Source organism: Rana temporaria, chromosome 1 (genome assembly GCF_905171775.1).
Source record: "Rana temporaria chromosome 1, aRanTem1.1, whole genome shotgun sequence".
Classification (NCBI taxonomy): domain Eukaryota; kingdom Metazoa; phylum Chordata; class Amphibia; order Anura; family Ranidae; genus Rana; species Rana temporaria.
In genome coordinates, this window is record NC_053489.1 from 217,327,555 (window position 1) to 217,343,473 (window position 15,919).

General features: G+C 47.1%; 1 protein-coding gene across 7 annotated transcripts in view; it reads left to right on the forward strand.

Moving 5' to 3' along the window:
- The window catches only part of CIT (citron rho-interacting serine/threonine kinase), a 224,681-nt gene that overhangs the window by 181,409 nt on the left and 27,353 nt on the right, over positions 1-15,919 (forward strand). For all 7 annotated transcript variants that reach the window (XM_040350498.1, XM_040350533.1, XM_040350515.1 and 4 more), the window contains one exon: positions 6,599-6,691. In XM_040350498.1, the coding sequence (XP_040206432.1) occupies positions 6,599-6,691 (93 nt within the window). The remainder of the gene's footprint in view (positions 1-6,598; positions 6,692-15,919) is intronic.

Consider the following 15,919-nt stretch of genomic DNA (forward strand, 5'->3'; position numbering starts at 1 on the left):
TACTTCATAACTTCCAAACGGCTGTACATATTTCGATAACACTTGGTCACATGTTACTTATATGTCCACTTAAACTATAGGATAGTTAATTTATCCCTTAACTACCCCCATTTGTGAGGGTCGGGGTTTTTGTTTAAAGTCCCATGCAAATCAATGGGAACTGTATGTTCCCACATAACTTCTGTACGCCTGGAGATATTTCAATAATACCTGGTACACATATTACTTATATGCCAAATAAAAATATGACAGTTAAATTAACCCTTACCTACACCCTTATATAAAAGATGGGTATATTTATATTACTATGATTTTCCTCCCCAAAAGGTTAAGATAGGAAGACCGGGCAACGCCGGGTATTCAGCTAGTTAATAATACAAAATAGTTTTCTTTAAAATAAATATACTGTTTCTGAGCACTTGCTCAGGGGGTACAATCAACTACTCATACAGTGATATATGCTTTAGCCCTTGCCTAATGAAACAAAGTGGGAACATACAAACTAGCCATATACAAAAGTTCTAGATCTATCACATTGTTTATGTATTTTACATTATTTTCAATATGGCTTGGTGTGTATAGTTCTAGTTTCCTACACAAGTAACTAAGACCTCATTCACACAAGCAGAAAAAATGGCATTTAGAGTAATTTTCCGTTTTTTGTTTAACCCTTGAACATTGCTTTATTTTAGCCATTGTGTCAATGTTTTACCATTTTTAGATTCATATTTTAGAGCCGTGTTTAGGAGGATAAAAAAGAAAAATCCCCCCAATCTAAATTTGGAGAGAAACTTTCTGCACATAAACGTGTTTAAAAGCATGTAAACATGTCAATTTATTCTAATGGCTAGATAAAAAATTTCTGGTTAGTAGAATTAGTTTACATGTATGCACTTCTAAATTCCATATACCATAAATGCACTTGACTACTTCCTGCCTGCCCTATAGCAGAAAGACAGCTACAGCGCAGGCTTAGTTTGCTGGCAGGGTGTCCATGGACATCTCCCATGGTGTGCACTGTGATCTCCCAGTCCTTCAGACTCAGCTGATTACAGATCGGGGTAAAGGGCGAGTCAACAGCGGCCCTTTACCACGTGTTCAGCTGTGTCCAATTACAGGATGTAAACACAAGCTGAATACTGGCTTTTCTTTCCTCATGCTGACAGTTGTGTTAAAGAAACATTGGCACTTATCAGTGTCCTGATTATCAGTGCAGTTCCACCAGTGCCGTCTGTGACGAGATCCTACCTCGCCCAGGTCCTGCTCTCCCGACACTCCTCTGCTACCAGTGAGTCAGCTTGCAGATTGCAACGTCTGATGGTCCAGTCATCCAAGGTTCCGGGATCCGAATTACAGCTATGTGCCATTCGGACCCATTAGGAACAAACACCAGGCAGGCTGTATGTAAGTTCCAACAGGACTCTTTATTTTCAATTACACAGCACACTTTTATACAGAATTTGGAACATCCCACTCCCAACAACCGCTTTCCTATTGGTCAATTGTAAAGTATATGCAGTCTTCACTCAGGTCCCCCTTGACCATGCAAATGAGGACTTGAAATTGTCAACAGGGATTGGTCCAATAGCTTGGATAGAAAGACTTGTGTATTGAGACAGAAGCCCCAGGGGGTAATCAATGTACACAATAACCCGGTTCTAGCTAGACGGACTGACTCCGACACCCGCTCTTAACCTGCAGAACACAATAAAAGGTATTTCGCAAGCTGGTTCCACTTAGCATTTCAAAAGCCTTGCATTGAATGTCCCTCTCCTGTGTAACAGATGTCAAGTAGAAACACTTTAATATCTCAAGGTCCATGACATTACTTCCCCTGGGAACCAGTCCAACAGCCGCAGTGGGACCCAAACGGGTCAACTCGAGGATGTTGGAAAAGTAGTCTTAAAGTTCCAGGACTGTCTGCTGGGATGACCCATCTGCCTTCCTGTTTTGAGGTCCTGGCCCATAATCGGACGGCAAGAGGCTTGCATTCAGTCCTCTCCAAAAGCCCCTGTCCCGGCTAGGTCTGTCACACATCTCCCCCTTTGGCAGGAGACTAACACTGGGAGAGACCCCAATTCCGGTACCCCCCCAGTACCCCAGATAACTTGTCCCAAACAGAGCATTACTCACCCAGCCAATCTCTGCCTCTCTCAGAGAACACGCCTGCCGCTGGGGCGAGGCCTGGACTGGCCCTTCTCCCTGGAGTCCTTTCAGCCGCTGGAGAGAAGACAGGGTGACTGGGCTCAGTTCATCATGCCGTTGGGAATCTGGGCCAACTGGCCACCATTCCTGGGGTATACCAGTGGAGACTGCAGTCCCATCCACTGATGCTAGGTAAAAATCCCCCGGTGCTTGCAAAGCAAAGCCGACATCCTCCTGTCTCAGTGCCGCACCATGTTCTAGGGTTGTGTCCATGGAGATCGGAGTCCCATCCACTACCACAGGAACCCTCTCTCCTGTTAGTTGAGAGCAGAGGCCTGGGGCACTCTGCTCTGTTGCCAGCTCTTCCGCTGGGTTGCTGTGAGTGGAGACCACAGTCCCATCCACCGATATCCGCTCAAGCTGTAGTGGGGTGCAGCCGCCAGTAGCATCCTGTCCTGCTGCCAGTGATTCAGCTGGGAATACGAGCTTTACCACCTCAGCTTGTTGCTGGGGAGGGGGGCCAACCGCCCCGGCTCCCTGGAACTCCACAGTTGGTCCCAGTGCTGGGCAGAGATGGCTAGCATTCTGCCCTGTTGCCAGCACTTCTGCTGGGGGTGCATAATCCATAACATCCTCTGAACAGTCCATACACTCTGTAATCTGTGGCTGGGGAGTGATCGCCATCTTCTCACCCTGAGCCTCCGGAACTGCCACAGGGGTGGGGCAGAGGTCTTGATCCCTCTGTCCGGTGACCAGCGCTTCAGCTGGGGAAGTTCCTTGTAACTCCACAAATACTGTACTTGGTGCTGGGCAGAGCACAGTGAAGTTTGGCCCTGATACCAGCTCTTCTGTTGGAGGCTCCCCAGGTTGTTCTTCCTCAGCAGAAAAGTCTATCAAATCCCCTGTCTCTACAACTGGTGTCTGGGGATAGAGGTTCACCATCTCCTGTCCATGGAACCCAGAAGATGCTATGGGTACTGAGCAGAGGTTAGCAGAGCTCGGCCCTGCGGTCAGCACTTCAGCTTTGGGAATGGCAAGCTCCCGATTTTCCACTGCTGATTCATCAGCCAGGATTTCATCACTGTCAGCTGATATTTCCTCATAGTCCCAGGTAAAGGGAACCTCACCCTGCTGCTGAGCGGAGTCTAGCAGCTGTTTGTAGGCGATTTCCAGTTCCCATTCCTGAGCGGCCAGGAATTCCAAATCTTCCTGTAACCAGTGCACTTCCGGGACATTCAGTCTTCGCTCTCTGTGCTCCATTATTTCCTCCCAACGCCACTCCCGATCGCTCCCAAAGTTGGGATCCCTGGACATCCTCCAATACAACAATCCCAGGCCATCATAGTCAAAGCCTTCCGTGGGGCTGTCATCCGCTGACCACGGGCACTCTTGGACTACATACCACCGGAGGGCTCTGTAGCTCTCGTCCAACCGCATCTCTTCCCGGATCAGCCTGCTTAACTCTGCTGTCCACTCCTGCTTTGGTTGTTCCCCCAATAACAGCATCCGTACTTCATACTGTGACCAGTACCTTACATGGATGGAGGGGAGAGCTTTTCCCTGGTGTCGCTGCTCGCGGGCTAGCACTTCTTTCCAGAGTTCGCAGCGGATCGAATCAGACCATCCAAGCAGGACCTCCTCTGATACTGGTCCTCTGCGCTGTATCTGCTTCTCTCGCAACCTCCTTCTGAATTCCTCTTCCATGGTTACTGATATCTGTACCTCTCCTCTTCTTTCATTTGGTGCTGCTTCTTTAGGCGTTGTCACCGATCGCCGTATTTCTGCAATTCTCAGCTCCTGTTGCCGCTCTCGTTCTCTCTGTTGTCGCTCTCGTTCTCTCTCATCCTGCCGCTGGAGGTCTCTAATGGTATTCTGTATGGCGGTCTCTGATGGGTTCGCACCATATAATGCCAACCGCTGTTGAACTCGCTGCTGGAACAAGTCTTCAACTGACCGGGGTCCTGCATCACCATCCCTCTGATCCATCTCGGCTAGCGCAATGATCAGGGTGGCCTTGTTCTTCCCACCGGTCCCTCCACGGCTCTCAAGCAAGTCTTTTAGCATGGTTCTCCTCCAGGCTGCATAGCTGGTCATTCATGGTGGTGGTTTGGAGTTGTCCCAGTAACTGGAGAGCAAATCCCACCGCTGCCAACCAATGTGACGAGATCCTACCTCGCCCAGGTCCTGCTCTCCCGACACTCCTCTGCTACCAGTGAGTCAGCTTGCAGATTGCAACGTCTGATGGTCCAGTCATCCAAGGTTCCGGGATCCGAATTACAGCTATGTGCCATTCGGACCCATTAGGAACAAACACCAGGCAGGCTGTATGTAAGTTCCAACAGGACTCTTTATTTTCAATTACACAGCACACTTTTATACAGAATTTGGAACATCCCACTCCCAACAACCGCTTTCCTATTGGTCAATTGTAAAGTATATGCAGTCTTCACTCAGGTCCCCCTTGACCATGCAAATGAGGACTTGAAATTGTCAACAGGGATTGGTCCAATAGCTTGGATAGAAAGACTTGTGTATTGAGACAGAAGCCCCAGGGGGTAATCAATGTACACAATAACCCGGTTCTAGCTAGACGGACTGACTCCGACACCCGCTCTTAACCTGCAGAACACAATAAAAGGTATTTCGCAAGCTGGTTCCACTTAGCATTTCAAAAGCCTTGCATTGAATGTCCCTCTCCTGTGTAACAGATGTCAAGTAGAAACACTTTAATATCTCAAGGTCCATGACACCGTCAATCAGTGCTGCTAATTAATTCCGCCTATCAGTGCCACCTATCATTGCCCATCAGTGCAGCCTCATCAACGCACATAAGTGAAGGAGAAAAATTACCTGTTTGCTAAATTTTATACCAAACTATGAAAATGTTTTATTTTTCAAAATGTTCAGCTGCTCTGTGTCCCCCTCCGTGCTGCTCTGTGTCCGCCTCCGTGCTGCTCTGTGTCCCCCTCCGTGCTGCTCTGTGTCCCCCTCCGTGCTGCTCCGTGCCCCCCTCTCTTCTCCTCCGTGCCCCCCTCTCTTCTCCTCCGTGCCCCCCTCTCTTCTCCTCCGTGTTCCCCTCTCTTCTCCTCCGTGCCCCCCTCTCTTCTCCTCCATGTTCCCCTCTCTTCTCCTCCGTGTTCCCCTCTCTTCTCCTCCGTGTCCCCCTCTCTTCTCCTCCGTGTCCCCCTCTCTTCTCCTCCGTGTCCCCCTCTCTTCTCCTCCGTGTCCCCCTCTCTTCTCCTCCGTGTCCCCCTCTCTTCTCCTCCGTGTCCCCCTCTCTTCTCCTCCGTGTCCCCCTCTCTTCTCCTCCGTGTCCCCCTCTCTTCTCCTCCGTGTCCCCCTCTCTTCTCCTCCGTGCTGCTGTCCCCCTCTTTTCTCTCCCTCAATGCTGCTGTCCCCCTCTTTTCTCTCCCTCAATGCTGCTGTCCCCCTCGATCTGTCTGAATGGAGAGCGGAGGTAGGAGCCGGTAAATCCGGCTCCTTCGTTTTCCGAATGTACAGAGTCAGTGTAAACTGTGTTTACAATGTTTCAGTTTATGAATGGAGAGGAGGCGCTTTCTCCTCTCCATTCATTTTCAGCGCAGCTGAGGCTGCTGAGTAAGGGACTGGGGAATCTGTGTCCCTAGTCCCTTTCCCTGTCTCAAAGGGGAGATGTCAGAGGTCTGTTAAGACCCCTGATATCTCACCAAATCCCCCCAACAGGGCGGATAAAAAAAAAAACTAAAACAAATTGCAATAAATAATAAACAAATTAATTGTAAAAAAAAATTAAAAACAAAATAAAAAACACACTGACACTGTCCACCCCCCCTCTTAAAAAAATAAAAACATTGTAAAAAAATAATAATAATAAAAAAATTGTAAGAAAATATGTAAAAAAAATTAAATACTGACGTATGTGCTACTGTCACATGAGATTAAAAAAAAGTATCGGTAATCGGTATCTGCGATTGGTACTTGTACTCATACTTGTAAAAAGTGGTATCGGACAATCCTACTTAAAACCCCTGTGGTAATTAAATACTTCCAAAAGAAAGCTCAATTTGTGTGGGAAAAATGGATAAAAAAAATATCATATGGGTACAGTGTTGCATGGCCATGCAATTGTCATTCAAAGTGTGACAGCGCTGAAAGCTGAAAATTGGACATCAAGGGGGTAAAAGTGCCCAGTAGGCAAGTGGTTAATTATACACAAACGTGTTTTTAAGCTGGGTTTTTGTTTTTCTGCCAGAAAGAGCCAGCCTAAATGGGTATATTTAATATGTGTGCATGCAGCGTGATACTTTATTACATGGAATTTATGGAGCTTGCTGAAACTAAACAACAATGCAGGGCCAATATATATATAAAATAGATCATAATTGTGCTGCATTTTACATATACTTTAAAATTATTGCCTGATATTTTGCTTATATTGCAACTTTATTTGAGTATTTTTTGTTTTATTTTCTAGATTGAGAATGGCTTGTGCATTTGTGCAGCCATGGTAAATAAAGTTGTCATATTGAGATATAATGAAAGCCTTAACAAGTTCTGCATTAGAAAGGTATGTATGCTTTTTTTCTATTTCCTTTAACCCTTTTGCTGCCAGAGCGATATCTAAGTTTCCATTGTTTGAGGACAGCCTGTATACTTGTTACCAAGGCATTCGTTTGAGAAGCATCCACTCAAACACAACCTAATTTCTGTTTCTGTGACCAAACTACTAAACAGATTGTCCTATGTAATGTTAAGTCTGATTTAATTTTTTTTTTTAAATCATATGTATTGTTTATCAAATGCAACACACAGCTGCAGCAGCCTCATCCTGGACTGGGAAAGCCAGCGAGTGAAATGTCTCATGGGGACACTTATGACCAGGCACCAGACATCCTTGTCACAGTGTTTCCCTGGCCCACAGCTCCTGTGAGTTCTCTGGCCTGAGTGTTGGTCTATGGACCAGACATCTAAGAAAGCCTTTGCCAATTTACTCTTCCAGGTAGAGAAGCTCTTTGGTGCTACCCTGGACTACATCATAAGGAATTGTACTTTTCTCCTGAAATACGGGAAAGAGAAGGAGCTGCGCTGCAAGCAGGGTCCATCCCTCTCTGTACACAAGCAGCTTATTCATTCCTCAGGCCCTTCGTACAAGGGATACAAGGCTCCCATGGGTGGCCCAAAGCAGGTCCGCAAGCTGATTTTGTTGTGCCACAAATTCCAGGCATAGAAAACTGGCAGGTGGATTGCTTCAGTCGTCAGACCTGAATTTTCTTTATCGTTACATCACGGGACACAGAGCGGCATTCATTACTATATGGGTTATATGGAGTACCTTCAGGTGATGGACACTGGCAATCTCAAACAGGAAATGCCCCTCCCTATATAACCCCCTCCCATAGGAGGAGTACCTCAGTTTTTACGCCAGTGTCTTAGGTGTTGGTCATGGTTTAGCTTGCCTCCGCATCCTTGGGATTAGGTGAGCTAACCGGTTCTTTCCAAAGGCCTCAGCGCTAAAGTGGTCAGTAACCGGACCCCAAACCCTTGGGGGATAGCCCATAATGCTTTTCTTTTTAGAGAGCTGGACCCTGGGCCCAGAACTTAGAAACCTTTGGGGGCCTAATGTTTCTGTTGCCAGAGTGCTATATGGGCCCAGGACAGTGGATCCTTCATAGGAACCCAGGGCCTGAAGGTCTAGACAGCCCCACGGAGATGGGGGAAGATTGGGCCTCTTGCTTGGCAAAGTCCTGCGGCATGGAGCAGGTAAGTGAGGGGAAAACTTGCGGAACTTGGTTCTTAGCAGGTTTTTTCTGGGGGGTCACAGGGGACATGCCTAAAGTTATGCGCTGCATCTGGCAAACTAGTCACATATCTTAATGATAGGATGGCTCTATGTGTATTATTCCCCATAAGAAGTGACCTCCCGGGTAGTGTTGGAAAAGCATTGAGTGGGGCCTGTGTGATATAATGTGTGTGTGTGTGTGTGTTCAGAGAGCTGTGCTTACCTGCAAGCCTCCAGGCGATGCTCCATCGGTTCTTCCTCCTCAGAGCCTGCAAAGCAGGCAAGACGCTGACCTCCTCGTGGTTCCAAGATTGGAGCAGAGAGGCTCCCTTCCCCCCAACCCCCCCCCCCCCTGTCGGCGGGTGCGCGCGCGCGTCCCCGTGTTATAGGCGCAATTCGCGCCGTTTAGCTGAGGGGGGAAGGGCGGGTCAGCTGTTTAAGGAAGGGGCGGCCCTTCCTTTTTCGTTCCTTTTTCGTTCCAGCAGCTCATTCTAACTTTGGAACTGAGGAGGAAAGGACCAGAGCGGCAGCACGGGGCGCCGAGGACACACAGTGGCCAGAAAGGATATTACAGTCTTCAGAAGACTGTTTTCAAGCCTAGAAATAGGCTGTTTCTTTTCCATCTCAATAGTTTTTCTTGGCAATACTACTCAGGGGGACAGAATGCTTTTTCTTTCCTGGATTTGAAAAACAAAAACGAAAAAAAAAAAAAGATTGAAAAAAAAAAAAAAAAAAAAAAAAGGTCATCTAGGGGAGAGGAGGCATTTTTTATCCCCCAAACAGGTGTTTGGGCAATTAACTATTTATAGTTCCAAGTACCAATAAGCTAGCAGGTGTACCTCGGTATTGTACCATGGCATCCGGGTCAGAGGGTACAAGAGGTGGGGATTCCCCCAGAGAGTCTGAGGTCTCGGACAAGGTTATGCCGCTGCTTTCCCCAGAGGGAGCCTTGGGGCCATCGGGATCTGGGGCTGGAGCTGGCGCGGGTCAGTCCAACCCTAAGATGGTCACGGACGAGGTATTACTCACCTCTTTAAAAGAGATGGAGAAAAGAATGGGAAAAATGATAGCCACAGCTATGCGGGGCAGTAAACGGATTAGATCTCCGTCGCCCGAGCGTGGACCCTCGGAAGAGGAGGTCCTTTCCTCAGGGGAATTGGACGACCTCTTGGACAAGGACCAAGTAGGTTCGGGGATCGAAGATCCGGATACAGAGGAGTCTGGAGCAGTCTCCCAGGGGGAGAGCTGGTGGATTCAAGCCTTAACGGACTTGGTCCATAGTGCATTCAACTTGCCAGTACCAGATCTCCAAGTATCGACTGTTTCAGCTTTGGGCTCACTAAGGGCGCCTCAAAGCAATGCAGTGTTTCCGATCCATCCTCTGCTAGAGGGAGTTTTGTTCCAAGATTGGAGCAAGCCAGATAAGATCTTTTTACCACCTAAAAGATTCTCTGCCCTATATCCTATGGAAGATAAATTTTCCAAGAGATGGGCTACTCCTGCAGTGGACGCAGCCATCTCATGTGTTAACAAATCGTTAACATGCCCTGTAGAGAACATACAGGTGTTCAAGGATCCAGTTGATAAACGCTTGGAAGCACTACTTAAGAACTCCTTCACTACTGCAGGGGCAGTAGTACAGCCAGCTGTGGCTGCGATTGGGGTTGCTCAAGCATTATCGGATCAAATTAAGCAGATGCTTAAACTTATTCCTGCCCAGCAGGCAGAAGAATTTTCGGATGTCCCTAGGGCCATATGTTTTACGGTAGACGCAATTAAGGATTCTATCCAGCAAGCGTCATGTTTATCGTTATCCCTTATCCATATGAGAAGACTCTTATGGTTAAAAAGCTGGGAGGCCGAGCCCCCATGCAAGAAGCTCCTGGCAGGGTTCCCCTTCCATGGAGGACGACTCTTCGGAGAAGACCTAGATAAATACATTCAGACCATTTCAAGCGGCAAGAGTACTCTTTTGCCAACAAAAAAGAAGTTTCAGGGGCCTGCGTTTAAACGACAGTACTCCCCTGGGCAGGGGCCCTCTAATGCCAAACAGTATCGACGGCCTCCTGCGAAAGCAAACTTCAGCTTCAACAGCAAGTCGCAGGGACAGGCTGCTAGAGGCAGAAAGCAGTGGTTTCGCAAACCAGCAAAACCAGCCCCCAAGCCGACCTTATGAAGGGGCGCCCCCACCCACGAAGGTGGGGGGAAGGCTGCGTCTCTTTTCAGAGGTTTGGGAAGCCAGCATTCCCGACAAGTGGGTACGGTCTTCCGTGGCCACGGGCTACAAATTAGATTTCCTAAGGTTTCCTCCTCCTCATTTCCAGGAGTCAAGGATTCCAAACGATCCGGTGAAGGGAGCCGCATTAATGTCGGCATTAAATCATCTACTTTCCCAGGAAGTAATAGTGGAGGTACCAGTCCTGGAACAGGGGCTGGGTTTCTACTCCAACCTATTCATCATCCCAAAGTCCAATGGAGATGTCAGGCCAATTTTGGACCTAAAGATGGTAAATGCATACCTAAAAGTCCGCTCATTTCGGATGGAATCCGTGCGGTCAGCAGCTGCCACACTCCAAAAGGACGACTTCATGGCGTCCATAGACATAAAGGATGCCTACCTTCATGTTCCAATTTATCAGCCACATCAAAGATATCTACGCTTTATGGTGGCTTCGCGTCATTTCCAATTCGTGGCGCTTCCCTTCGGGTTGGCTACGGCCCCCCGGGTGTTCACGAAGGTCCTAGCTCCAATCCTAGCCAAGCTAAGGATCCAAGGGGTCACGATCCTAGCATACCTGGACGACCTCCTAGTCATAGATCACTCGTCTCCTGGCTTGGAGCGAGCAGTGGCCCTCACGGTCCAATACCTCGAGAGGTTCGGCTGGGTCCTAAATCGAGAAAAGTCAGCATTCCAGCCCACAAGGCAGTTGGAATATCTCGGCATGAGATTAGACACAGAACAACAAAGGGTGTTTCTACCTCTGATGAAGGTCAAAGCCATCAAGGAATTAATCCTACTGGTTCTAAGCAAGAAAGAACCGACTATTCGCCTATGTATGAGATTACTAGGCAAGATGGTGGCCACATTCGAGGCGGTACCATACGCCCAGAGCCACACTCGCATCCTGCAGGCAGCCATCCTGTCAGCATGGAGCAGAAGGCCACAGGCCTTGGATATCCCGTTGCCGCTCTCATCAAGAGTCCGACAAAGTCTGTGTTGGTGGTTAGACCCTCAGAATCTACTGAAGGGGAAGTCTTTCAGCCCAGTGGCTTGGAAGATAGTGACCACAGACGCCAGCCTGACGGGCTGGGGAGCAATTTTGGATGGTTGCACTCGCCAAGGTACTTGGGCAAAGCCAGAGAAGCAGTTGCCCATCAACATCTTGGAGCTCAGAGCTGCTCGACTAGCCCTCAGGGCTTGGACGTCAAAATTGCAGGGGTTCCCAGTGAGAATTCAATCAGACAATGCCACGGCCGTGGCATACATAAATCACCAAGGGGGAACCAGGAGTCAAGCCGCTCAGAGAGAGGTGAGCTTGATTCTCCTATGGGCAGAGGCTCATGTGCCCTGCATATCGGCAATATTTATTCCCGGAGTGGACAACTTTCAGGCGGACTTCTTAAGCCGCCAGACTCTATTGCCGGGGGAATGGTCTCTGCATCCACAGATCTTTCAAGCACTCTGCCAAAGATGGGGAGTGCCGGACGTGGATATCATGGCATCGAGACTCAACAAGAAGCTAGACAGGTTCATATCCCGCTCAAGGGATCGGATGGCCTGCGGAACCGATGCGCTGGTTTGCCCTTGGCATCAGTTCAAACTTCTTTATGCGTTTCCCCCGCTTCAGTTACTACCCCGCCTGCTGCGCAGGATCAGGGTGGAGCACATACCAGTCATCCTGGTAGCTCCAGCATGGCCCAGACGGGCATGGTACTCACTAATCCTAAGGATGGTAGTGGGAGACCCTTGGACTCTTCCTCTACGGCCAGACCTGCTATCGCAAGGTCCGATCCTCCACCCTGCCTTACGGCATCTAAATTTGACGGCCTGGAAGCTGAATCCCTGATTCTCAGGGGTAGAGGTCTGTCTCAGAAGGTAATCTCTACCCTAATCAGAGCCAGGAAACCGGTCTCTAGGGTGATTTATCACAGGGTCTGGAAGGCCTATGTAGGCTGGTGTGAGTCCAAGCTATGGCTTCCTCGCAAGTTCACCATCGATAGAGTTTTAAGTTTTCTCCAGCTAGGAGTGGATAAAGGATTGGCATTAAGCACAATCAAAGGACAGATTTCTGCTCTGTCAGTGTGGTTTCAGCGGCCGCTGGCCACCCACTCGCTGGTTAAGACCTTCCTTCAAGGGGTCTTACGTATTAAACCTCCAGTTAAATCCCCGCTTTGCCCGTGGGATTTAAATCTTGTTCTGTCAAGTTTACAGAAACAACCGTTTGAGCCGTTGGCTGAAATTCCTTTGGTTTTACTGACAAGGAAGTTAGTATTTTTGGTCGCCATAGTTTCCGCAAGAAGAGTTTCGGAACTGGCGGCCTTATCCTGTAAGGAACCATATCTTATTTTTCATAAGGACAAGGTCGTTCTCCGCCCTCATCCTTCCTTCCTACCGAAGGTTATATCCAGTTTTCATCTAAACCAGGATTTGGTATTACCATCCTTCTTCCCTAAACCTACTTCCAGAAAGGAAGGGTTGCTGCATACCTTGGATATTGTCAGGGCCATGAAGGCCTATCTTAAAGCTACAGAGAAGATCCGGAAAACGGATGTGTTGTTAATTTTACCGGATGGGCCCAAGAAAGGGAAGGCAGCCGCAAAGTCCACCATCTCGAGGTGGATTAAGCAGTTAATCACTCAGGCCTACGGCTTGAAGGGGTTGCCTCCTCCAGTATCATTAAAGGCTCATTCTACTAGGGCCATGGGCGCCTCCTGGGCAGCACATCACCAGATCTCTATGGCTCAAGTTTGCAAGGCGGCAACCTGGTCTTCTGTCCACACGTTTACAAAATTCTACCAGTTGGACGTAAGAAGGAATACTGATACAGCCTTTGGGCAGGCAGTGCTGCAGGCTGCAGTTTGAGACCCTCGGATTCCGGGGGCTCCCCTTTTTTTGAGTTAAATTTAAAATTTAAGATTATTTTTCTCAACTAAGTTGGATTTATTATGATTTGAGTATATCTCTAAATTAAATCCTTTTGTCTTGGAGATGTTCTCCCTCCCCTCATTGTAAGCATTGCTTTGGGACATCCCATATAGTAATGAATGCCGCTCTGTGTCCCGTGATGTAACGATAAAGAAAAAGAGATTTTTAATACAGCTTACCTGTAAAATCTTTTTCTTGGAGTACATCACGGGACACAGAGCTCCCACCCCTCTTTTGGGGACCATTTTGGGAGGCATACTGCTTGCTACAAAACTGAGGTACTCCTCCTATGGGAGGGGGTTATATAGGGAGGGGCATTTCCTGTTTGAGATTGCCAGTGTCCATCACCTGAAGGTACTCCATATAACCCATATAGTAATGAATGCCGCTCTGTGTCCCGTGATGTACTCCAAGAAAAAGATTTTACAGGTAAGCTGTATTAAAAATCTCTTTTTTACTGCACCCATATGTTTTTCATCTTCTCTTTCTGTGGTAGGGCACCCCAGGCATGGATCTTCAGGTACCCCGTCTAAACAGGAAGGTGTTGAGATTCATGGCAGGAGCAAGGGATTCCCTTGGCGGATGCGACAGGCACTCTGGTGGCCCCGTGGAGCCATTATAGGCTTTTTTATGCCTTTGCTCCTCTCAAGCTTTTCCTTCGTCTGCTGCGCACGATAGAGGCTAAAGAGATCCCGGTCATTCCAGTGGCTTTGGATTGGTCTTGACGACCCTGGTACGACAATGTGGAGCAACTGGTCATGGAAGCCCCCTGGTGGCTTCTATGGGTAGATCAAGGTCCAATTTTCCACCATGTCTTACTGTGGCTGGCTTTAATGGCTTGGCTCTTAAAAAGACAGTTTCTGAGAGACAGGGGTTGTCAGGCTCTGTTATCCTTACCATGTTAAAGGCACGTAAATCCACATCTCAAAAGATTTACCATTGTACTTGGAAGGCTTACATTTCATGGTGCGAGACTGCAGATTTTCATACAGACCTGGTCATCTGTGCACACCTTTACCAAGTTTTACGAAGTTGATGTTTGGGCATTGTTTTGGCCCCAAGATTTTGCAGTTGGCTGTTTGAGGTTTCTTGCTCCTTTTCTGGGGGTTCTCGGTTGTTTTTTGTTTTTGCACATTCTTTCTCTGGTTGCCCACCCCTCAATGAGGCACTGCTTTGGGACGTCCCTGCAGTCAAGACTAAAAGAGCTGTGTCCTTCAAGAAATGTAAGAGAAGATAGATTATTTTTTTGTTGATCCCTGTAAAAATCCATTTTCTTGAGTCCCTTGAAGGAGACGGCACCCACACCTCTTTTTTTATAGTTTTTTTATTTATTTTTTTGTACTGCTTTGTGATGAACTGAGCAGCCTGTAGCAGGGGGTATCATCGGATAGGACTACCCATAGGAGGTGGTGTGTTCTTTTTTTTTTCTGCCTAGTGTCCTACTCCTAAAGGTGGCGCTATAACCCTATGGTAAACATGAAGAGCTGTCTCCATTGATCTCCTAGAAAAGGATTTTACGATGAATAACAAAAAAAAATGTTGTCCTGAAGATTAGTTGATGTTTATGGTAGTTGCAGATTATCAGTTGCCTATGTTCAATAACAAAATACACCAAAAGTTATATTTAGGTCAACGATGCACAATATTGCCCATTTTTATTTGAGTAAAACATAAGATGAGGTTGCCTAGAGTAAATAAATACCCCACAGGTCAAATGGCAACTAACAGTACCCAAAAAATCCCAATGTGACACTTTAAAAACAATTTCAGGTCATCAGTATAGAGAGAACTGTTGACCCTAGAGGTATTGCTCTCACTCTGGCACTTATGATGACATATAACATTTGTAGCGCTGCTCCTGTTTTCGTATATAGCTACACCTGACAGATGTGTGTATTTGTGGGTGGGAGCTTTAAGTTTTTATTTTTCTCTCTGCTACTGTGTAAAACTTGCTATTGCATGGGGGAACAATGAAAACATGAAATCTTTAATAAATTGACAGGCTCTCTTTACTGAGACATCAGGAGTCTTAGACCTCTCCATGTCTCCCCCACAGTCCACTGAAGCTAATGGAGCACAGGTCATGCTCCATTAGCTCCTTCTCCAGCCAGAGATCATGGAAAATTACATCTCTGAACCAGTAAGTAATGCAATACACGTCACTTAGCGAATGGATGTTCAGTGAGCTCCTTCCATTGTACCAGCAACACCCATCAATGCTGGTCCTTGGACTGCAGGTAGGACGGCGAAGCCCTGGAATACATGATAGGGGAAGGCAGTATGCTGCCATGCCTGTGGAAGTTAACCCACCTCTAGGAGAACGACAATAGTCTGCTTGTAAAGTACACAAACCTGGTCTGTTAAAGAAAGTTGAAAATAAAGAAAAAAGGCCTAAAAGAAAAAGAGAAAAATAATGCATCTACCACATTTAAGGATTGGTCACCTGCAATATATTACACAGGTTGAAAAAAATCCATCTATTTCAACCAATATACAGTACATTTTTTTTGTATTTTAGTTTAATACGGCTTCGACAAATACGCACTGAAAAGGTGTTTATTGGCCCGAATACTAAATTACTTATATTTAATCTTTATTCATGAAATCTTAATCATCTAACACAATTAAGATTTGGGTCAAATGGAAGTGAGATTCTTCCCTGCTGTCTTCAGAGGAATAATTGGAGGAGGGGGGTCCTAAAAAGTATTTGGATAAAGTTATAGCCTCTAGAGACAAGCTGATCCAGATACATTATTTATACCACATGTTTCATGCAATAATTGTGTACAATGATGAGAATCACATTAAATAACGCTTTCCAACCTATTTCGTGGGATTGCTCACTAGTGTTTCCCTTCTCTTCAAAAGTC